General features: G+C 40.1%; 1 protein-coding gene across 1 annotated transcript in view; it reads right to left on the reverse strand.

Moving 5' to 3' along the window:
- exoc2 (exocyst complex component 2) overlaps window positions 1–26052 on the reverse strand; it is a 236411-nt gene that overhangs the window by 175079 nt on the left and 35280 nt on the right. The window contains exon 2 of the mRNA XM_055651664.1: window positions 5842–6004. Coding sequence (XP_055507639.1) covers window positions 5842–5959 — 118 coding nt within the window. The 5' untranslated portion in view covers window positions 5960–6004. The remainder of the gene's footprint in view (window positions 1–5841; window positions 6005–26052) is intronic.

The raw sequence follows: 26052 nt of genomic DNA on the forward strand, positions 1-26052 counted from the left end.
TGTTCCACTCTGGGATAGTCCATGGATATAGTGGCTATAGATAGCTATTTTTGTTTGCTCTAATTCTAGTATAAATAAAGTGACCTGAGGAACGGTTTGTAGATTACTGGGTATTGGATTGAATGCGGAGAGATATGTTACCGGGGATGATGCCGTGAGTCTCCTTGTAGACAGTACAGAAGCGGGCTTTGGTGCGATTCCCAGCCAAGGCGATTTAACACATTGGAAACACTTGACTGTCTTGAGTAGTCATTGTTAACAAACCGGGCTTCACGCCTATGAATCTTGTCAAGGGTGTCAATGTTATTTTCCAGGTGAAGGTCCCATATTGTCTGGCAATATTCCAACAGCGGGTGGACAAGTGTGTTATACGCTACCTCCTCAGTTGGTTTGTCACAACGGATAAATTTCTCTGGAGAAGGCCCAACGTTTTGTTTGCTTTTGTGGCAATCTGGTTTATGTGTCTGTTCCAGGTGAGGCCAGATGTGAGTTCAACTCCCAGGTATGGGTGGTGATCAACTTCTTTAAGCAGGCTGTCTCCCATCTTGTACCGGTTCATGATTGGCTTGGCATTATGAGTAACTCTCATGAAAAAGCATTTGGTGTGATTGAAACCCATTTGCCAAATGGCTTCTCAATTGCAAAGACGGTTTATGTCATTTTGAAAAACCTTGGCATCTTCGGCAGATGATTTCTCGATACATCATACAGTTGGCTGCAAAGAGTCTCACTCTCAAAGACAGGTTGTCAGGCAGATTGGTGATGTAAATCAAAAGCAGCAAGGGCCCCAACACCGTTCCCTGTGGCACGCCGGACTCGACTGGAGATTGTTGTGATGCTCACCGTCTATTACAACCTTTCGATGACGTTTGGTGATGAATGAATCAATCCAGGAGTAGATGTTATTACGGATGCCAACATGGTGAAGCTTGGCCATCAACCCACAGTGGGGAACGGGGAACACATACACACTACAGAGGCACTATCTATCTCTGATGTCCCTCAGACTATCCTCGACCTGACTTTATTGGCTTTACCTTGCACTGAACGTTATTCCTGTATCATGAATGGTATAAATGGCTTGATTGGATTCATACATTGTGTTTCTGCTGACTGGTTAGCATGTAACAAAAAAGCTTTTCACTCAGTACACGTGACAATACACTAAACTGTACATGTTCATTAACAACTGAAATGTAATAGCAAACAATGTTCAGAACTTGAAACCTTGCATCAGAAATTATTTACACGTAGTTATGACACTGGAAGTAAATTGACATATTCATGCCATCACTAAAATATCCTAAAATACAACCTATTTTTGGACATTATTAATTAAATGGTGTAAAAGGAATAATGGAGTCATAGCTACTACTTGTTGAATAACAGACTAACGGTTTAGATCATAATAAGCTTAGGTCGCAAATAATATCATGTCACCACAGAAAATCAATAAACAAAAGTTAGGTGGTATTTCATTACGGGGAAAAATTGCTGCTATCAATAATTTTTTTCTGTAAATTGGCCACAAATAGGAGATGGAAAACTTAAATGAAAACACTTTATTTGCAATAATTATGGTAAAAATGAGAGCTTGGTATTCCATGGTCTGTGTGCCTCAGTGTCTACAACATCTATATAAAACTTCTTATTGTTCACTTAACAAGATGCATAGCATTAGCATAATATATAATGACAAAACACAACATTTATCTCTTAATGTGCATGTCTTGATGTTTTCACTGTTGACATGGCTTTGCGTCACGGACTGTTTTCTTGAAACGCAACCCCTCCCCTGCAATGTGGGATCACCTGTAGAATTTTTTACCCATTTGATTGTGGGCACCTCAAAGAGGAAATAAGTCTGTGACCAGTTCTTATCAATCCGTTCCTCAATGTTTTGCTCCACGAAGAGATGGACTGCTTCATCTTCTCAGGATTTCCATCCTGCACTCAAATTCACTTGGACCATCTCCGACATCTCCTTACCATTTCTAGATTAATACAAACCCACTGACTTCCATAGCTATCTAGACTACACTTTTTCCCACCCTGCTTCCTGAAAAGACTCTATCCCCTACTCCCAATTCCTCCGTCTATGCCGCATCTGCGTCCAGGGTGAGGTTTTCCATGACAGGTCATCGGGGATGTCCTCATTCATTAGGAAATGGGGGGTTCCCCTCTTCCATTATAGATGAGGCTCTCACTAGGGTCTCCTCGATTTCCCGCAGCTCTGCTCTTGCTCCCCCTTCGTCCATTCGTAACAAGAACAGTCTCCCTTGTCCTCACCGTTCGCTCCGCAACTCCCTGGTCAACTCGTCCCTTTCCACCCAAACCACCCCCTCCCCAGATACTTCCCCCTGCAACCGCAGGAGATGCAACATCTGTCCCCTTTACCTGCCCCCTCGACTCCATCCAAGACCACGACAGTCTTTTCAGGTAAGGCAGAGGTTCACTTGCACCTCCTCCAACCTCATCTACTGTATCCGCTGTTCCAGGTGTCAACTCCTGTACATAGTCGAGATCAAGCGCAGGCTCGGCGATCGTTTCGCTGAACACCTCCGCTCAGTCCGCCTAAACCAACCTGTTCTCCTGGGTTGCACAGCACTTTAACTCCCCCTCCCATTAGCAATCTGACCTTTCTGTCCTGGGACCTCCTCCATTGTCAGAGTGAGGCCCAGCTCAAATTGGAGGAACAGCACATCATGTTTCGCTTGGGTAGCTTACACCCCAACGGTATGAACATTGACTTCTCTAACTTCAAATAGCCATTGCTTTCCCTCTCTCTCCATCACCTCCCCCTTCCCAGTTCTCCCACCAGTCTTACTGCCCCGACTACATTATATTTCTGTCCCACCTACTCCTGACATCAGTCTGAAGGGACTCGACCCAAAACGTCACCTATTCCTTCTCTCCAGAGATGCTGCCTGTCCCGATGCTGCCTCTCCAGCATTTTGTGTCGACCATCGATTTAAACCAGCATCTGCAGTTCTTTCCTACTAATCTTCTCAGGAGCATAGCATAATCATCAGCAAACAAGTAGGAGCAGAAATAGGGATTCTGTTCTTCTGACATGCTGCACCATTTAATAAATTCAGAGTTGATCTGATGTAACATTCCTAAACCTGAAATAATCTTTCAGACCTTTTCTTATGATGTATCAATAAACCGCTGCATTAAAAATGTAATACGTTTCTGTATCGCAATCCTCTGGGAAAGAATTCCAAAAGACTCACATTGCTCCAGGAGAAATATTTTATCTCACTCATCTTAAATGGGTGACCTCTTATTTTTAAGCAGTGACCACTAGTTCTAGATTTTCCCGTTAGAAGCATCTTCTATACATCCACCTAGTTGGGGTGCTGGAGTGCCCCTCCCTCCCAGAGTGGACCGTCCTACCTTGCGAGTGCATTGTGACGTCACTCAGAATTTCTTTTCCAAAATGGGTGAGTTTGAAGAAATCGGGCTGTTTTTAAAATGACAACGATTAATAACTGGAAATATAGGTGGAAATGCAATGGGAAGATGTTTGTCGCCACCACGGGGAAAATGTGAGTAGGATGTGTGAAAATGGAAAGGCTGTGGCCTAGCGTTTGGAAGAAGATAGGAATTAACCAGGTTGACACACACAGAGACACATCGTGGGCCGTGGGCACAAACAAGACAAAGACTTTTAGTTATATAGAGATGGGCAAAACGCAGATGGGACATGTTGGCCGGAGTTGGCAAGTTGGGCTGCAGGCCTGTTTCCACACGGCATGACCCTATGACTATCTCAGAACTGCTACAGTGAGTAAGTGCTGCTTAATAGCATTTATGAATGAAATTCACACCACTTTGCTGATGATTAAAAGTAAATTGACAGTATGAGCAAAAAAAAGTGCATCTATGGAGGGAAATGGACAGGTGAAGTTTTGGATGAGGACCCTTCTTCAAACTAATGGAGTAGAGTTAGAAAGCTGGTAGAGCAGAAAGAGAAAGAGTAGGGCAAAAATTTGCAAATGATAGGTGGATCCAGGTGAGATTGGGTGATTGGGTGGAGATAGTAACAAAAGAGAGGTGAAATGGACACAAAAAGGTGCCATTTAGGAATGATAATGACGACGCACAGAGTCTCTTGCCCAGAGTAGGTGAATTGAGGACCAGAGGACATAGGTTTAAGGTGAAGGAAAAAAGATTTAAGAGGAATCTGAGGGGTAACTTTTTCACACAGAGGGTTTTGACTGTATTGAACAAGCTGCCCGAGGAAATAGTTGAGGCTAGGACTATCCCAATGTTTAAGAAGAAGTTAAACAGGTACATGGAGCTTCACCAGCGTCTCTTCTTCCTGAGGAGACTAAAGAAGGTCCATCTGTCTCCTCAGATTCTGGTGAACTTCTACCGCTGCACCATCGAGACCATCCTTACCAACTGTATCACAGTATGGTATGGCAATTGCTTTGTCTCCGACCAGAAAGCACTGCAGAGGGTGGTGAAAATTACCCAACGCATCACCGGTTCCTCACTCCCCTCCATTGAGTCTGTCCAAAGCAAGCGTTGTCTGCGAAGGGCGTGCAGCATCGTCAAGGACTGCTCTCACCCCAACCATGGACTGTTTACCCTCCTCCCATCCGGGAGGCGCTACAGGTCTCTCCGTTGCCGGCGCAGCAGGTCCAGGAACAGCTTCGTCTCTGCGGCTGTTACATTACTTAACTCTGTACCTCAGTGATTGCCAGTCACCCCCCCCCACCACTCCTACCCACAGAAAGAATTGCACTACGACGACTGCATGTACATAAATATATTCATTGCTCATATTCTATGTTCGCTCATCTAGGGAGATGCTAACTGCATTTCGTTGTCTCTGTACTGTACACTGCACAATGACAATAAAGTTTGAATCTGAATCTGAATCTGAATCTGGATAGGACAGGTTTGGAGGGTTATGGACCAATTGCAGGCAGGTGTGACTAGTGTAGCTGGGACATGTTGGCTGGTGTGGGAAAGATGGACCCAAGGACTAGTTTCTACACTGCATCACTCTAACATGGGTTCAAATATTCTAGTACAATTATGTTACAGTCTACTTTACCTATTAACACTGGTTGAGTAGGTGTTTTGCAATGACAGTGCATTTGGCTTTTCAGTTTTAAACTGAAGGAAACAAAGGGAATTCCAAGATTGAATGTTAAACAAAAGAACTTTGGATGATTATTAGATAACTATACAAGGATGTGAAGGGAAGCCATTGTTAGAGATGTCTGGTTTGCAATCAGATATGCAAGAGAAAAATTAATATAGTGCATTTAATAATTAACAGTTCTGCCCAGGAAATGAAAGCCAAGAATTGTTTTCAATTATCTTGTGCTGATTAAATATCCAGGACATTTCTACTGCTGTGCCAGTAAACATAGAAACATAGAAATTAGGTGCAGGAGTAGGCTATTCGGCCCTTCGAGCCTGCACCGCCATTCAATATGACCATGGCTGATCATCCAACTCAGTATCCCGTACCTGCCTTCTCTCCATACCCTCTGATCCCCTTAGCCACAAGGGCCACATCTAACTCCCTCTTAAATATAGCCAATGAACTGGCCTCGACTACCCTCTGCGGCAGAGAGTTCCAGAGATTCACCACACTCTGTGTGAAAAAAGTTCTTCTCATCTCTGGAGCTGGAGCTCAAATCTTTGCTTTGTCTAAAGGTTCCACAATTCTACACCTTCCATCCTGCTATTATGCAGAGAAAACTGCAGCCATTGGTAGGTTGTATGACAATTATTACACAGCGCACAAAAATATTTTAATATTATCAACTTTAACTTATGAAGTTGCTTTCACTGCACACAATCAAACATTCTTACCTATAAGATCTGTGGCTCCTGTTCCCAGATTTTCTCCTCGGATTGTTACCTTTGTCCATGGAAATCCTTCATTTGGAGAAATCCCAGTGACAAGCGGCGGTTCCCGTGTTCGAGACATAATCAGTCTTCAATTATGGGTCACAATATTCCAAGGTACAACAAGCTGCAAAATACATTGGAAAAAAGACAACTATGAGTGTCTTCTATTTGTTTCCCCAGGGGAAGTAGGTACAAGTAGCACTGATATTGCATAATAAACATAATTTTTTAAAAAACTTAATGAGGGCATTCTAGAGTTACATATTCAACAAACATATTCTGATTTCAGTTTACTTATTATGAAAGGTTTCATAAATATACTACTACCAAATATACGGATAATTTAATTGCATGCTTTTACTCATCCTTGCTAAAGCATTGATCATTGTAAACAGAGCCAAATAAATTAAGTTGAAACTTAACAGCACTGCGCAAATCCTGAACTTTTGTTATACTGTTCTTGTGTTTACAGTTAGGGACAGCAAATTGAACGGATAGAAATCACCACCCAATACTAAAACCAAATATTCTTCTGCAGTGTCTCGAACGCTTAATTGCTGCACAGAAAATGCATGAAATATTTCCTCTTACCCTGGGTCAATAAACATCCCTCCTAATCTAAGTGATGTTGTTAGCACTTTATTCAGAAAGCAAAAGATTATAAACTCACAAAATGTTATTTGTGAAAAGTCCGTTTTACTCATGCAAGTTGCAAAGGAAACTACCCTTATAATACTGACTTTGAACATTTGTTTGGGCTTATCATAAATAATTTTGCATAAAGCAAGAGAAAAAGAAATACTGGAGCCCATATTTACTATTGGATCATTAAAGAGATGTATTTGTATGGACCAAAAGGTATAATTTTTCACTATGTTTGTTTTTAAATCGTTTTTTTTTTAATTATTTAGAGAAAACAACTCATGACTGACAAAGTATTTTCAATAATTCAGCATTTGCGATTATTTTATCACAGAGAGAATGAAACTAAACCAAATGTTATACTTAAAGAACGAATGTTGAAAATGCTAAACTACGCTGTTAACCAAAGCACTTTTTTTTTTAAATACGTCTCAGTGCACGGTACAGTGAAAAAAAATTAAATTCCAACTTGCAACATTACACCTCAATTCCATTTACAACTTAGATTAGCTTGTCTGTGACATTTTGAAATTGATCTATGAGCTGTAAGGGTGATTAGCACAGCCCAGCCTTTCAGACTGTTGCAGCAGCTGTGATGGACTGGCCGCTGCTTATGGAAGCCGCACACCAGAAATGTTGGACAGAGTTCCTGCGTCCAAGCAAATTAAAGTAAACAGACAAGGTCTTTCTCATCCACCCTGTTAGCAGCCTCTCAGCCAGCCTGGAGACCACACACCCAGACCACACAGCGCCAGCTGAATTCACTTGCACGCAAAGTCTAGGAGCTGTCAGCTAGCCGGGATGGTGGGAAGGTGGGGGTTGTGAGGAAAGGCACTGGGCTCCTATCATTAGGCTTGGGGGGAGGTTAATCCATCCCTTGCTGGGGTAACACACTGGTCATGGCCTTTCACCATTCACTCTTCTCCCTCAGCTAACCAAATGACTGATGAATGGTGATTCTAACACTTGCATCTACTCCACCTCACAAATTACAGGAAAAGCAAGCTGTGTGTGAAGGAGAGACGTGCTGAAGAGCAAAATTAACATAGCGTTCCATAGCTGCAGTTAACATTTTTGGAATAAATTACTCCAGCACTGAGATGCATTTGTACTTCATTCAAACAACAGTCCTATAAACAAAAGAAAGTGAACTATAAACCTCTATAAGTTTGTAATGTGGAACATTCTGGACAATGACTAATTCTATAAGACATAAGTCAATTTTAAAGAAAAAATATTGATGAACTGTGATCTTTTATGTGCACAGAGGAAACATTTAAGAAAGTAGAGCTTCTTGACAGATTTAAAATTTCTAATGTTATTTTATCAATTCAGTCAAATGTGCAATTTCTCAAGCTTGAAATAAAAGATCCTACGCTAAAGAACATTGCACATTTCACAATATTTTTCTGTTTATACATCAGAAGACATGCAAAGACCTTAGAAGGCTAAGACAGAAAATTAAAATTTAGACAGTCCAACGCATCTAGACAGAGTGTGTCGGAAAGAACTGCAGATGCGGGTTTAAATCAAAGGGAGACACAAAATGATGGAGCAACTCAGCGGGACAGGCAGCATCTCTGGAGAGAAGGAATCTGTGACATTTCGGGACGAGACCCTTCCTCAGACAGAGGTTCGACTAATTCTGCTCTGAAAGTATCAGAAAAGAGGTAGCAGGAAAAGAACCAAAGTCAAAAATGCTTTCACAAATTCCCAGTCATGCTGTGGACAACCTCAAGAAATAAATATGTACGTTGTCGGTTATTTTCAAACTCTTTCCAAACAGTTAATTCATTTTGAAGTGGAGACATTGATGCACATGGGTAAACACAACAGTTAATTTGTGCAATCCAAGGTCCAACAAACAGTGATGAGATAAATACCGAGAGGTTTTGGTTGAAAGATACACACTCGCCAGAACATTACAAGAACTTGCTGCTCTTCTGCCAATAATGCAGGGGAACTTTTCAAATCGGCTACACTTTAACTTTTCAACTATACGATGACATCTCTGGCAATGCTGTGCTCTCTCAGAATTGGAAACAACCGTCAGCATGAGTCCCATGGGCAAAGTTTCAGTCCAAAATGCACTGCCAAAGGGGCAATATGAACTATCACTTTGTCAAGCCAACATCAATATTCCTTAGGAATTTCAGTTTTGATGTTACATCTTCGAATTCAATGGAGTCACATATTATCAACCAGTAGCGATGTTGCTTAATTGTGATTGTTAGCCTATTGCCCATTACTTTCCTTGCAGAAATTAATTATTTTCAAATATAACATTTGTGATGAAAAAATAAAAACACTGAATATTGCAAACTGCAAATTCACAACTATCATTATTACAGATTAACCCAATAAGATTGGATCTGAAATACTCTGAATTCACCCAGACACAATTTTAAAAGTGTGATTTGGAAATGTTTAATATAAAATAAATGACCGACACGGCTTAGGTGTACGGGATGGCTGTGGTTGTCAATGTAGGCTAAGGCTTATTTGGAGACATCTCAGAAGTACACTAACCTTCAGGGATTTATTGTGAAGAGTTATGAGGTAGATGAAAGTTGCATATTTTGGAATTGTCATTGGTGCTGAGGAAATGGACCCCTGAAAATCATTCCCTCCTGTGCTTACTCAGAGTCACAAGATTCATGGCCTCCTCCCTGGTATCAACAACTTCCATGACAGGGACTATTGAAATGTTACTTTTTCCATGTATGACCAATCATTTTTGTGTAGTTTTATAGTTGCTGTTATTGTGTATGTGTTTTAAATATTTTATATTGTCTTAATTCAAATAATGAAGTTGTTTTTATTTTTTAAATATCCTTTGGGCAGCCAAACTTAGCTAAAAAAAAAATTTAAAGGCCGGTGCAATTTGTACAGTTACAGCACCATTTACATGAAATAACATGCAAATTTATCCATTTATCCATTCCAACTAAACTCATTGAAAATAGAATTCCCATTCAATTGAATCATTTCAATTAGAACAATATTTTGTGCAACTAAAGTGCAAAGTTTCAAATGATCTAAATAAACAGAGACAATAAAATTGAGGTCAACACCTTCATGCTGCTTGCTAGTGACCAAAGATGTATTTTAATTCCTTTAATATTCTCACCACAAGAGCACATGTTGCTATATTGAACTGTGCCTCTGGAAGCCAAAAATGAGGCTTCTGCCTCCATGCACTCAGCACATTTCCGCCAGTAGGTCTGCCCGTCAATAAAGGTGACATCGATATCTATTGCCTGGATAGAATAGTAATTATAATTTGTAGCATGCCGACTAATAGCAGAAGTAGCCGCCAATGGTTCTTTTCAATCACTGTTCTTTGCCTAAATCCCCAACTCATACTATTTTTTTTCATGAATTAGCCAGCACCTTTAAGATAACATAAACGATTGTCTGTACCGATAATCCACTACAAAATCATAAACTAACATGATAAATATGTAAGAAGGAACTGCAGATGCTGGTTCAGACAGAAGATAGACAGACAGACACAAAAAGCTGGAGTTACTCAGCGGGACAGGTAGCATCTCTGGAGAGAAGGAATGGGTGACGTTTTGGGTTGAGTTTTTCTAGGCAACGCAGTTTTTCCAGGCAGCATGTGGGCCATTGTTTACTGCTATGCAGAAACTGTATTTGGTAATTTGGATAAACTTTATTTTAAAACAAAAAGAACTACTCAGCAGCTCAGGCAACATCCATGCAGAGAGAAACGTTTCAGATTCCTAACAATTTCATAAGAACTTTAGATTTTATGGGTATATACACCAATAATCTGCTGCCATCACACTCATAACTTCAAAAGTAATCGGAGCAGAATGAGGTCATTCAGCCAATCGAGTCTACTTCACCATTCAATCATGGTTGGTCTATCTTTACCACGCAAAACCATTTTTCTGCCTTCTCATTGCAACCTTTGACAATGATGATATAGCTAGTGGAACCAAAACAGAGGATTATTACACATAGGTATAACTTTTATAATGATCAAGTCCTGAAATAAGACCTGATCCCTTAACTTTCTAGTTCAGATAAGAGAGCGCTTATAACTGAGCCAGGTTAGCACAGCAAAACGTGAACAAAATACAAATCCAGTTGGAAACTAATCTTTGTCAGAATAAATAGAAGCGAGGCCATGCAGCCTACAAAAATTACCTCAAGAAACGTTTCACAATATACAATGGACAAAGACCCATCATATGTAGGTAGCCAAAATCCTCAAAGACCCACACCATCCTGGCCACACACTCATTTCACCATTGTCATCGGGAAGAAGGTACAGGAGCCTGAAAACTCTAATGTCCAGGTTCAAGAACAGCTTCTTCCCTATAGCCATCAGGCTATTAAACCCAACAACAAATAAGCTCTGAGCTCTGAACTGCAAAAGACTATATTATTAGTGCACTATATTTGATATTTATTGATCTTTTTTTCTCTTGCCCCGTTATGTACTATGTTTACATATTCACATATTCTGTTGTGCTGCAGCAAGTAAGAATTCCATTGTCCCATCCGGGACATATGACAATAAAACACTCTTGACTTGACTCATTTTATTTGCTTCTGTACTCTACAATTTGAGATTTGTAAAAAAAAATTAAATCACGTGGTTAAAGTGCACATTGTCAAGATTAAAGGATATTTTTATACATTTTGGTTTCACCATGTAGAAATTACAGCTATGTGTATACATAGTCCCCTCCCCCCCCTCCCCATTTCAGGGCACCATAATGTTTGTGACACATGGCTTCACGGGCATTTGCAATTGCTCAGGTGTGTTTAATTGCCTCCTATTGCAGGTATAAGGGAGCTCTCAGCACCTAGTCTTTCTTCCAGTCTTTCCATCACCTTTGAACCCTTTTATTGCTGTTTATTAACATAAGAACCAAAGATATGCCAATGAAAATCAAAGAAGCCATTATGAGACTGAAAAACAAGAATAAAACTGTTAGATACATCAGCCAAACCTTAGGCTTACCAAAATCAACTGTCTGGAACATCATTAAGAAGAAAGGGAGCACTGGTGAGCTTACTAATCACAAAGGGACTGGCAGGCCAAGGAAGACCTCCACAGCTGATGACAGGAGAATTCTCTCTATAATAAAGAAAAAACCCCAAACACCTGTCCGATAAATCAGAAACATTCTTCAGGCATCAGGTGTGGATTTGTCAATGACCACTGTCCGCAGAAAACTTCATGAACAGAAATACAGACGCTACACTGCAAGATTCAAACTATTGGTTAGTCGCAAAAATAGGATGGCCAGGTTACAGTTTGCCAAGAAATACTTAAAAGAGCAACCACAGTTCTGTAAAAAAGGTCTTCTGGACAGATGAGACAAAGATTAAATTATATCAGAGTGATGGCAAGAGGAAAGTATGGAGGAGAGAAGGAACTGCCCAAGATCCAAAGCATACCACCTCATCTGCGAAACACAGTGGTGGGGGTGTTATGGCCTGGGCATGTATGGCTGCAGAAGGTACTGGCTCACTTATCTTCATTGATGATACAACTGCGGATGGTAGTAGCATAATGAATTCTGAAGTGTGTAGACACATCCTATCACCTCAAGCGTTCAAGCAAATGCCTCAAAACTCATTGGCCGGCGGTTCATTCACCAGCAAGACAAAGATCCCAAACATACTGCAAAAGCAACAAACGAGTTTTTCAAAAATAAAAAATGGTGAATTCTTGAGTGGTCAAGTCAATCACCCGATGTGAACCCAATTGAGTATGCCTTTTATATGCTGAAGAGAAAACAGAAGGGGACTAGCCCCCAAAACAAGAATAACCTAAAGATGGCTGCAATACAGGCCTGGCAGAGCATCACCAGAGAAGACGCCCAGCAACTGGTGATGTCCATGAATCGCAGACTTCAAGCAGTCATTGCATGCAAAGCATATGCCACAAGATACTAAACATGACTACTTTCATTTACATGTCATTGCTGTGTCCCAAACATTATGGTGCCATGAAACGGGGGGGCGATGTATAAACACTGCTGTAATTTCTACATAGTGAAATTAAAATGTATAAAAATGGCCTTTATTAAAATCTGACAATGTGCACTTTAACCACATGTGATTTTTTTTTTCTATTACAAATCTCAAATTGTGGAGTACAGAAGCAAATAAATAAATAATGGGTCTTTGTCCAAAACATTATGGAGGGCACTGGATTTCCCTTCGAGAAATGCTAAATAAGTCACACAAACAGAATATTAAATAATTATCTGTTTAATGTATTTGATTACCTTTACCAATTAAAGGATCATAGTACTGAACTTTATGGCCAATGTAATATATAAATTATCATAATTTATTCTCACACACAAGCGCACAAATAATGCATCAGCGCATGGAAATTTTCCTGCGAGCTTTATTTGTTGAGATTATTATAATCCATAAAAAGTAGCTTAAGTGCAAAATGTAACCTAACATACAAAATTCTAATAAAAACAGAATCCAAAAATGCTTAGTACCCCTTAAATCATACATTCCTGTCAAATCTCACGACTTTCAGAATTCCTGAAATCTGGGTTCTGGGAATATCTGGGTTCTGGGAATCTTTCCACATGACATGCAAAAATCAGAGGGCTAAAAATACTTATAATGCTTTATTACAGGATTTACAGACTATCATACAATCATGCAAGTCCTGAAAGTTTTGTGATTGAAAGGATTTATTCAAAATATTACATTTAATCTGCTAAAATCGTGAAAGAATTACATTTCCACATGCAATGGCATTGGTCCTTAGCTCTTCCTTACTTCAAATAATCCATTAAAAGTGATATACATTGACTTGAAATTAAAATTTACAATGCTCTTGATACGAGTAGAATATTTCAAAAGAGCAAAACAGCCCTTGTTTCCTCTTGAAAAGGCTTATCTGTGGTCAGGAAGCGAACAATTTAAACAAGGGTCTCAAAGTTATATTCACACCATAAATGTTTCACAAAATGATTGTTCTATATATCTATAATAACTACTGATAAGATGTTACCAATATTTAAAAAGGTGTTGAAAATACAATCTTAAAATGTTATTCAATATCTTACTCAAAATTAAACCATGGCCCATTTCTGTGTTAGTTTAATTATTCTAGTTTGTAAGAAAACACAATTAAAAGTTAGTTTTTAATCCCATTGCATCAAATGAAAACAATATTCAAGTTTCTTTCAAAGATAAATATTTTAAAACAATCCTGCATCCTTTCCCAAATTCAATTTTTTTTTTCATGAAAAATCAGAAAACATCTAGTCTCTCGATTTATTATAACATCTAATTGAGTTTCTGGATCAATAAAAGTAAGAATTAAATGAATTCTTAATAATTATAAAATATATTTAGAGGTTCACATTAAACTGGTATGCTACTACTTTAAAACATGTTCGCCAACAACAGGCAGTTGCCTGCCCCAGTTCAGTATGTATAATTAACTTATTTTACAATAAAAATTAAAACTATAGATTTGCCTATTAATCAATTGAAAGCAAATACAATATGAACTAATTCACCAAATATAACAATGCATTTTCAGTGATTCAGATCAAAATAATTAAATACATAATTTAAACATAAGCTTTGAAAACTAATCAAATATGTACGTATTATGCACATAATTATGTAACACGGAATTTCTCCTAAGTTACCAAGTTATTAGAGTTATGCTTTTTGCAACTGGAGGCAAAGAAACAGCTTACAAATATTGAGCAGTACAGATGTACAGCTATTACATTAGAATCAATAGGATTTTTCTGCAATATCAAAATAGTTAAACATTGGTTTATAGAGATAAAATTAATTTATAAAATTAATCTCCATGGGAACTGCAATGTCAACAAAAACATTTCTCCACTCAGAATCCATCTGCACTAAAACATACCAAATATTTAAAATTAAAATTGAAAGCACTTTTTAATTTAATGTCATGATGTACATTACTGATTTCCATTTCTTTATTAAAGCTCATGAAACTAAGCAAATGCAAGCGGAAGAAAAAGAATCTGCTACTTGGATGCATTTGAATACTTGGACATTTTCTGTGTTAATTTCCATTAATTGTAGGTACACTATCACAGCACAATATGCCGCAAGGCAAACCTTAAAGATTTCAAGGTCACAGCATACGTTGAAAACTACTTCAAGTCATATTTAAATAGATATGACCTTCCAGATAGACGAGGCTAATGTGCTATTTCTTGTGTGGCATATGATGTGAAAATTTAAAAAAATCAGATAATACATAAACTGCAAATACAAAGCAGCTAAAGAAATAAATGGAATTTATAGCAAGAATAAAAATCACAATGAATCCAATTTTAATTCATGGGCAAAGTAATTTTTAGTAACCAAGTCTATTAAGATTTTTCAAAGCAGTTTATTTCCCAAACTACATTAATAGTGTTTAATTATCTTCACAATACATTGTTGAAAGTACACCAAACAATCCGAACATTATTAATCAACATTGGTATCTTGCAAAAATATAATTTGGAAGCTTACAACAACAAGTTGGCTTTATGGTCTTAAATTAACTCTCCTCTCTCCTATTGAACCAATATAATGCAAATAAAAATGTGACTAAGTTAAAGGGAGTACCTTGGGAATAAATAACTAAAATTAATTCACTTAAATTTGAAAGCTCTGTGCACGGTCAACCTTCAGCCTTAATCATATCCAGAAAGTGTATACATTGTTTCCTTCTTTACAGAGTGATTACACTCCAAAACTACTTCACTGGCAATAACATATGTATGGCATCATAAGTTTGTGAAAGGCAAAAAAAAAAAATCACTCTCTTCATCTGTAGATTTAGAGATGTAATATTTAAACTATAACAACAACTCTTGGATTATTAAAGAGTTCATCTAATGAAAATACATCTTTAACACAAAACAAAATATTTGGTAAAAAGGGGTTATGTTTTGATACTTAGTGCATAATAATAGTGCCTGAAATCCTCTCAATGTGAGCAGCAAAAATATGTAACTCAACTTAACTTTTCATCCCTTTTTAAACGGCCACGAAAATTAAAACAATTACCACGACACAAAACAATTGTATAAGTAAAGCATTCTGTAAAATTGTAGAACATCAGAACTTTTTCTTCAATTCTTTCTAAAAGATTCTAAAATGTATTTCAGCACACAAGCACTGCAAAACATCATAGGGCAGCAGCAACAAATTACATTATATTTCTGTACTTTGTTTAGTGAAGAATATTTTATCTGCAGATTATAGAAGTGGACAACATAGTGTTCAAAACAATGAACAGAACAGCAACAGAACACATCCAATTGAAGCATGAAATAACCAATGCCTCGTAAATAAACGTAACTGTGGGCAGAGTAACTTTATCCTGAATTTTGGCTTATGTAAACGGTCATCTTGATGAATTAAATATTGTTATTAAACTAAAGAATACTGATTGGTTCTACTTATTAATACGGAAACTGACAGTGAAAAAAAAACACCTCCTCATCATCGGAAAATAGCGTCAGCTTCAAGCTTATTTGGATCTTCAGATGCTAAACTCCCATTTCAAAATCTATTAAATTCATTAAAGAATCTCCAGCTAATGTTAAAAACCAACTAATTACTTTTTATGTGTAAAAAGGAACTGCAGATGCTGGTTTAAACCGTAGATAGACACAAAAAAACTGGAGTAACTCGGCGGTTCAGACAGCATCTCTGAAGAAAAGGAACAGGTGATGTTTTGGGTCGAGACCCTTCTTCAGATTATTACTACTTTACCTATTATTAAATTACTAATGTTAAATACTTATTCATACTTTGTCACTAGCAAAAAACCTAGAAGCTGAGGAACAACATTAGAATAAGGGAAACAATGATTTATTTGCAGATGCCTTTGCTCCTGTGAACATACTAGATCGTATGTAGCCCGTTTAGGTGACAGTCAAGTAGCCAACCATCAAGCTTTGCCACTGCAATGTGAACAGCTAGATTACGTGGTCCAAACAAGAGTTATACGTCCCGTCCCCCCCCCTGCGTGAAACTATATCGCCTGCCTCTGGATATTCATGTGGGACATGGGAAAACAAGGAAATAACAGGTGTTAAACCTTCCCCACTCTATGCCTCTATTTTTAAAAAGTAAAATGAAGGTACCCTCAGTGTATCGGCAATCTTTGTGTTGCAACTCTACACAAATGGAAAAGATTTAATGTTGAGGAAAATAAATAAAATACATAATGCACGCTATCTTGCTCAGACTTAAGGAGGCTTCAGCACGTAAATAGCGATTTTTATTAAAGACCACAATAACAGCGATCGGCTAAATCCAAATGGGACAAGGGGATTAGAAAAAAAATATTTATTATTTTAGTATTTATCAATAACTTTGAGGAATAATTGTGCAAATGTGTTTTTTGATCTCAAATATCCATACGGTCTTATAAATTGATTGTGATAACAGAATGTTATTGCAATGGTACTCCTAATACACAATATTTACAGAGTGCTTTTGCTCATTTTAAAAGTAAAATAACCAACACCAATATAACAGCACTCCTTGCAAATATTGACCTGTTCTGGTATGGTTTTCAATAGTTTTAAACACAGTGATGTTGCAGCATTCCATATTTACTGAAAAACGGTTTCTTTGTTTTCTTAATAAACCATCATTTCAGTATAGGTTTCAAGAACAAAATATTTTATAATACACAACCATGACAACATTATAGCACTCTCAGCAAGCAGCATAATTGCAACAGTCATTACAAACTGAGAATGTGACAGGGCTGGTGAAATGAACAAGATGAACAGAACAAGGTTTGAACAACAAAATAGAAGAAACGGAATTATTATTTTTTTTACATCTACAAATCAAGTCAGGCAGCACCTCTGGAGAACATGGATAGGTGATATTACGGGTCGAAACCAGAAACATCACCTGTCCATGATCTCCAGAAACATTTTGATTAGTTTGAACCAGTGAAAATCATGGATAATTTACTGATTTACAAAAGGCTGCTAAATTTACCTTTTGTTTCAAACAGGTTAAAACAGTAAGGTATAAAGATATGATTAAATTAAAGAAGATTGATTTTTATTTTTTTTTAAGTATTAAAATAGGTTAAAAATAGAAATTTCTAAACCAGTCAACAAAATAAGCCTCAGTAAGACTCCTCATATACCTAAAAGAAAACTCATTGGCCCCATAGACACTTAATGTTCTGTTATTGTAATGTAATAGTTGAATTTAAAAGCATTTCCTGAAAAGTGAAAATTTGAAATTAAATCAGACCCTGCCTCCCATTCAGATACAAGATCGTTTGTTCAGTTAAAATGCCTTATTCTTACAGTGAAGGGTGACATCTCAAATATACATTTTAAAATAGTGCTTAAATGTAATCTACATACTCTGAATGTATTAACAATCAAAAATGTGACAACTTGCAGCAACCAGATTCTTCATAAGAACCTCTCAGGAATCAAAACGGAGCCACGGGAGATGGGCAAGGTACAAAATGAGTGGTTCTCCTCTGTATTTACCGAGGAGAAAGACAGGACGGAGGAAATTGGAGCAGTTACTGGAAGTGTCTTGAGAGCAGCCAGGGTTACCGTCGAAGAAGTACTGAAGGTACTATCGTGTTTGATGGTAGACAAATCTCCAGGGGCTGATCTGAAATATCCGAGGACATTGCGGGAAACTAGAGTGGAAATTGCGGGAGCCCTGGTTGATATTTATGAGCCGTCCTTAAATACAGGAGAGGTGCCGGAAAACTGGAGGGTGGCAAATGTTGTGCTTCTTTTCAAAAAGGGCTGCAGGGAAAATGCTTAGAACTATAGGCCGGTGAGCTTAACATCTGCAGTTGGTATGTTACTGGAGTGTATTCTGAGGGATAGGTTATACAGGCATTTGGATGGGTAATGGCTGATTAGAGATTGTCAGCATGGTTTTGTACGTGGAAGGTCGTGTCTCACAAATCCGATTGATTTTTTTTGAAGACGTGACAAAAATGGTTGATGTGGGCAGAGTTGTAGATGTTGTGTACATGGACTTCAGTTTAACATTCAACAAGGTTCCGCATGCTAGGTTGCTCTGGAAGGTTCGATCGCATGGGATCCATGGAGAGATAGTGGAATTGATAGCAAATTGGCTCCATGGAAGGAAGGCGGAAGGTTGCTTCTCGGACTGGAGGCCTGCGACTAGTGGTGTGCCTCAAGGTTCGGTGTTGGGCCCATTACTTTTGTCATCTACATCAATGATTTGGATGAGAACATACAGGGCGAGATTAGCAAGTTTGCTGATGATGCAAAAGTTAGTGGTTTTGCAGATAGTGAAGATGGTTTTGAACATTGCAGCAGGATCTGGATCGATTGGCCAGATGAGTAGAGGAATGGTTGATGGAATTTAATACAGAGAAGTGTAAGGTGTTGCATTTTAGGACGTCGAACAAGGGCAGGACCTACACAGTAAATGGTAGGCCTCTGGGTAGTGTTGTAGAGCAGAGGCATCTAGGTGTACAGTGGCATGGTTCCTTGAAGGTCGAGTTGCAAGTAGATAAGGTGGTGAAAAAGGCTTTTGGCACTTTGGCCTTCATCAGTCAGAATATTGAGTAAAGAAGTTGGGAGGTCATGTTGCAGTTGTACAAGACGTTGGTGAGACCGCATTTAGAATATTGTGTTCAGTTCTGGGCACCATGTTATAGGAAAGATATTGTCAAGCTTGAAAGGGTTCTGAAAAGATTTACAAGGATGTTAGCAGGGCTAGAGGGTGTGAGCTATAGGAAGAGGTTGAGTAGGCTGGATCTCTATTCCATGGAGCGCAGGAGAATGATGGGAGATCTTACAGAGGTATACAAAATCATGAGAGGAATAGATCAGGAAGATGCACAAAGTCTTTTGAGCAGAGTAGGGGAATCGAGGATCATAGGACATAGGTTCAAGGTGAAGGGGAAAAGAGTTACTAGGAATCCGAGGGGTAACGTTTTCCACACAAAGGGTGGTGGGTGTAAGGAACATGCTGCCAGAGGAGGTAGTTGAGGCTGGGACTATGCCATTGTTTAAGAAACAGTTAAGACAGGTGTTGTTTAAGAAAGAACTGCAGATGCTGGTAAAATCAAAGATAGACACAAAATGCAGGAGTAACTCAGTGGGTGAGGCAGCATCTATGGAGAGGAATTGGCAACGTTTTGGGTTGAGACCCTTCTTCAGACTGATCTCAGGGGAGGGACAAAGATAGAATGTAGGCGGGACAGTAAGGCTGTTGGGAGCACTGGAAAGGAGATGGGGATGGGGAGAGAAAGCAAGGGCTATCGAAAGCTAGAGAAGTCAATGTTCATATCGCTGGGGTGTAAACTACCCAAGCAAAATATGAGCTGCTGTTCCTCCAATTTGCTCTGGGCCTCACTCTGACAATGGAGGAGGCCCAGGACAGAAAGGTCAGATTGGGAATGGGTTAGGGAGTTAAAGTGCCGAGCCACTGGGAGATCAGGTATATGGGGATATGGACCAAGCGCAGGCAAGTGGGACAAGTGTAGCTGGGATATTGTTGGTAGAATGGGAGAGTTGGGCTGAAGGGCCTGTTTCCACACTATATCACTCTATGACTTATTCAGGACTGGTTTCCATCATCTTGTTCACTATTAAAATCTACAGTGATTAATAAAGACGCACCACTCCTGGCATCAGGAACTATGTGAAGAATTACAGAACAAACTAAGGGCTTGACATCTTGCAGCAGTGTCTATATATTAAATAATTTATTGAATATTTGCTTTACATTATGATTTATTAAAGAGATCCATTGGTGGTGTTGCAGAATATACATGGCACTCTTGGCTCCGTTCCATATAAAAACTATCCAGTGTGGCCTCATCGCCATCAAAGGTGGTCCAACAGGCTGTTGACCACCTGAAGAACATCAAGGCCTGGAAATATGATATGATATGATATGATATGCCATTTATTGTCACTATACATGTACAGTGAAACTGAAAGCTGCTCGTACTCAGTGCATACATACAATTTAGCACAAAAAACAAGAGACAGAAAACAAAAAACAGAAGGGAGATGGGGGGGGGGGGAATAGGTGCACAAATTCTGCGGCGCTACATTCATATATACATATGTACAGATGGAAGTCCGTGTTGGGCGGTGTAGTCAGTGCATGTGTGAATTTGAATTTATAGTAGATATAATTCTCGGAAAGCAACTATTCCTGAGTCTGTTTGTCCTGGATTTGATGCACCTATAGCGCCTTCCAGAGGGCAGCAGGTCGAACAGTCCAAACGCAGGATGGGAGCTGTCTTTGATGATCTTCTTTGCCATGCTAAGGCAGCGGGAGGTGTAGATGTCCATCAGGGAGGGGAGAGGGCAGCCAATGATCCTCTGCGCTGTCCTGGTTACCCTCTGAAGCCTCTCCCTGTCTGCCATGGTGCAGCTGCCATACCATGCTGTAATGCAGTATGTCAGCAGGCTCTCGATGGACGAGCGGTAGAAGGTCAGCAGCAGGTTAGAGATGGTATGATGGTATATATAGATGGTATGATGGTATATATAGATGGTATAAATAGATGGTAACCCCAATGAATTTCAAAAAATTATCAGGAAGAATCGTCTGGCACAGATTTAGAATCAGTAAAGAGATCTGTCCTTCAACAAAAGGAAACAATTCCAATTGTATTGACTACAGAGGGATCTTCTGCTGACTGTGACAGAAAAAAACATTGCTAAAATACGCCTCAACCACCACCTCTCAGTGGCCAAAGAACTACTCCTGCATCTAGAACTGCAATGGACATGACTTTTACCACAAATCACCTCCAACAGAAATACATGGCATTTCTAGATCCACAAAGTCTTTGATTCCATCAATCGTAAGGGATTGTGAAGCCGCCGGCTCAGGTGCGGCTGCAGTCCTCTTTTGTTCCAGTAACACGATGACATGCAAGCCATGATTTTGAGTAAAATGCCCACAACTGACCTATTCTCGTTCCAGACCATCTCAGGAGTATTGTGTGCAGTTTTGGTCTCCAAATTTGAGGAAGGACATCTTGCTATTGAGGGAGTTGGTTCACGAGGTTAATTCCCAGGATGGTGGGACTATCATATGTTGATAGAATGGAGCGGCTGGGCTAGTATACTCTGGAATTTAGAGGCATGAGAGGGGGTCTTATTGAAACATAAGATTATTAAGGGCTTGGACACGCTAGAGGCAGGAAACATGTTTCCGATGTTTGGGGAGTCCAGAACCTGGGGCCACAGTTTAAGAATAAGGGGCAAGTCATTTAGAACGGAGATGAGGAAAAACTCTTTTACACAGAGGGTTGTGAATCTCTGGAATTTTCTGCCTCAGAAGGCAGTGGAGGCCAATTCTCTATAAGCTTTCAAGAGAGAGTTGGATAGAGCTCTTGCAGATAGCGGAGTCAGGGGATATGGGGGAAAGGCAGGAACGGGGGTACTGAGTGTGGATCATCAGCCATGATCACAATGAATGGCGGTGCTGGCTCGAAGGGCCAACTCCTGCACCTATTGTCTATTGTCAAACACTTTACTCAATCAGCCTCGCTGAATTAAGGGCAACAGGGTCGGGCGGAAGGTGCAAAGTTACGCAGCCTGTAGAGGGAAGCCACTGAGTCGGCCCCTGCATGCCCACTGAGGATCGAAGAAGCAGAGAGGAGGATGGAGAGTCGGTGACAGCAGTTGCAAGAACATGATCAAGTAAGAGAATGAACCGGGGTCTTACCTTCCTAGTCTTCTAGGTCGACTGCAGAAGCACTCCTGGGGCACAAAGGCTGAAGGTAGCCGGCAAGGAGAGGTAAGATGGGTCATTGGACAATCCGGATGGTGGCGATGGCTAGAGGCTGGAACTCACTTGGATCAGGCGTCGCTCCAGAAGACCAAGTGCGCGGACCGGACTAGACGTTGAAAATGGCGCCAAAACTTGCATGTGGTCTCAGTGGAATAATTTCATTTGCTTTGTACTAATTGTGCTTAGGTATAGCAACACTTTACTGAACTATAGACATAAAAAGATTGTATGTATGTACGTACATGTAACAATAAAGAACCATTGCACATTCAAAAAAAGTTGTTCCTTGTCTCACACAAACGAGCTACTGGAGCCAAGTCGATGTACACGATGAATGGGAATCTATGCAACCTACATCACCTGCAATCCCGATAAAAGTTTGTTCCAACTTCAGTTACGGTAATCTCATGACGCTTGTGTATGCGCACATGCAAACACCAAGCACAAAGTCATCAAAGAGAGAAAGGGTCTTACACTAAAGTACACAAAATGAGCTTTCCTCTGCAAAACACTGCTCTCTGTCGGACACCAGAGTCGGCCCCTTCCTACCGGAGTCAGCGGCTTCCAATGTCCGTAGGCCGCGACGGGTGGAGACCTGCTGCTGTAGGCCCTCTACAAGGCGCCCCAGGACTCCACGATGGCTGTCAGCGCCGCCCGCGTTGGAAGCTCTCCACACCAGAGCTCCACGATGTTGGAGCAGCGGCCCAACGCTCCGGAGCTCCAAACGGCGACCCAGGTAGGCATCGCCCGCTCCGCAGTGACTCCAGCGCTACGCCGCCGCTGTAGCAGCCCTGGTCCGGTTCCCGATCCCCGGCAGGAAAGGCCGCTCCGATCCAGCTGGTAGGCCGTGAGGTGGGGGGCGAGGACGCGACTCGGAGAAATAGTTGCGTCCCCGCCAGGAAGAGGCTGAGAAACGGTTTCCCCCTTACCCTGCCCCCCTCCCCCACATAGAAAAGTAAAAGTTTCCCCCTAAAACAGACTTTGGACTAACTAAAAATAAAAAAAAGATAGAAATGACATACAGGCTGTAGGTAGAGGCTGCTGCCAGTGCAGCACCTCTAGTGGATTAGTGGATGTGAATCCCTGATCAATGACCAATGATCAAGGAAGCATTCAATATGCCACTGAGAACCAAATCTATTGATCAAGAGCACACAGAAATATAGAATAAATGGTCTATGGGATTCAGTATCGCCCAACCATTCAATTTCCGTTTGAAGCAGGATCCCGACCAAAACATTGTTGATCCATGTTCTCTAGAGATGATGTCTGACTCTGAGTTATTTTGTGTATTTATCTGACTCCAGCATTTTTTGTATTTCCCCCCCCCCCCCCGAATTATCTGACGTATTTCTGTTGCTAGGATCAAATATGTCTCGGAGCAGCTGCGGGAAATAATAAAAGGCAAGGGTAAATATCCAGAGACTGGTCTCCATATTGGCACGAACTATGCAGATGTATGCATTAACTCGGTGGGCCAAAAGGCCTGTGTCTGTGTTAATGACTGTGGCCATGTCCCGCATTGGTCTGATTAGGCATCTCACAATCCAAGGGTCTGCACTGAATGCAATACACTTCCAACCTCAGGGATTAACTTTGTAGAAGTTTCACAAACAGAAAATAAGTTTGATGAAAAAAGTTCAATAACAGAAATATTAAAAACTCTTTGCTACATGCAACATTATAAGGAATTAATTACGCAAAGTGAATACTGGGGGAATAAGAGACGGAATAACAAATCTGAAGTAAAACGACCCGTAATTTTCAATTTCAGACTAAGCTTAATCAAACAGGTAAACATCAATTTCCAAAAGGATGATCATTGAACTATCAAATAGTGAGCTTTGAGTGTTTCACCTTTAGGTATTGCACGTGAATAGTTTCTGTAAAATAAAGACACTAAGAACTAGATGCTGGAATCTTCACAGTCATGCAGCATGGAAACAAGCCCTTTGACCCAACTTGCCCATATGCCCCGATATGCCCCGTCTAAGCTAGTCCCACCTGCCCACATCCCTCTAAACCTTTCCTATTCATGTACCTGTTCAAATGTCTTGTAAATATTGTAAATGTGGTGCTGGAGTAACTCGGCTGATCAGGCAGCATCTGTGGAGGAAATTGGAGTGGTTAACCTTAATACACTACTTATGAAATGCTCGGAGAAGGAGAAAGAGGTGCAGCGCACAGCCTTGAACCTGGTGGGACGTAGGAGGAGCCCGGCCAGGACTGACTCCACAGAGCCCAGTCGCTCGTCTCCCAACCCCTGCAGAGTAGTTAATGAGATGGCTGATCCGTGGACGGTTGCTGCTGGGACGCAAGTCGGGGTCTGATCAACCCCGGCTGGGTCGCCTGGGCGAGGGTGTCTGATGTTGTGAGACCCGAAATACCCAATGACCCCAGGTCACATCACTGAGGAGATGTCCCAGCGCATCTAGAAGATGTATATTTTTCACAGTTAACCTCTTCCACTTAATGTATTTTCCTTTCCAGCGAAAAAAAATCCAAGATTGCAAAATTTACAGAAACAAAAACTTTATCAGGTATAAGGAAATCAAAGCATACTGTTAAAATTGAGTTATGTAACAAGTTATCATGTTTGTCATTGATTCATACTGTGGATAAATAAAATCTAATTGTTCAGATATCTTCCCTCTTCCTGGCCAAATCGAACCTCAAGTATTCTTTGCATCATAGCCCCATTCCTCACAATAGTAAGCTGTTTCTTTATATGGTTTTCAGCTTTGAACTCATTGTTTTAACAATGAAACTTCAAGCACAGATCTACAGTGCAGCCTCTAAAGTAATGCTATGGTGGTTATGGGAGATTTCAACATGCAGGTAGACTGGGAAAGTCAGGTTAATACTGGACCCCAAGAAAGGGAGTGTGTGGAGTGCCTTTGAGATGGATTCTTAGAGCAGCTTGTACTGGAGTCTACCAGGGAGAAGGCAATTCTGGATTTAGTACTGTGTAATGAACCGGGTTTGATGAGGGGACTCATTTTTTGCACAATCCGCAAGCATTGCCATTTTTCATTTCACTGCACATCTCGTATGCGTATGTAGACAAATAGGCGACTTGACTTGAAGGTAAAGGAGCCATTAGGAGATAGTGACCATAATATGATAAGTTTTAATCTGCAATTTGAGAGGAAGAAGGGAAAATCGCAAGTGTCCATATTACAGTTGAACAAAAGGGACTGTGGAGGCATGAGGGAGGAGTTGGCCAAAGTTGACTGGAAAGGGACCCTAGCAGGGATGACAGTGGAACAACAATGAAAGGTATTTCTGGGAATAATAGAGAAGATGCAGGATCAGTTCATTCCGAAGAGGAAGAAAGATTTTAAGGTGAGTAAGAGGCAACCGTGGCGACAAGGGAAGTCTAGGCAGTTTAAAACTAAAGAGAAGAAATATAACATAGCAAAGATGAGCGGGAAGCCAGAGGATTGAGAAACTTTTAAAGAGCACCAGAAGATAACTAAAAAGGCAATACGGGGAGAAAAGATGAGCTACGAAGGTAAGCTAGCCAAGAATATAAAGAAGGAAAGTAAAAGCTTCTTTAGGTATGTGAAGAAGAAAAAAATAGTTAAGACAAATGTGGGTCCCATGAAGACAAAAACAGGTGAATTTATTATGGGGAACAAGGAAATGGCAGACAAGTTGAACAGGTACTTTGGATCTGTCTTCACCAAAGAAGACACATAAAATCTCCCAGATGTACAAGTGGCC

The sequence above is a fragment of the Leucoraja erinacea genome, chromosome 2 (genome assembly GCF_028641065.1).
Source record: "Leucoraja erinacea ecotype New England chromosome 2, Leri_hhj_1, whole genome shotgun sequence".
Classification (NCBI taxonomy): Eukaryota; Metazoa; Chordata; class Chondrichthyes; order Rajiformes; family Rajidae; genus Leucoraja; species Leucoraja erinaceus.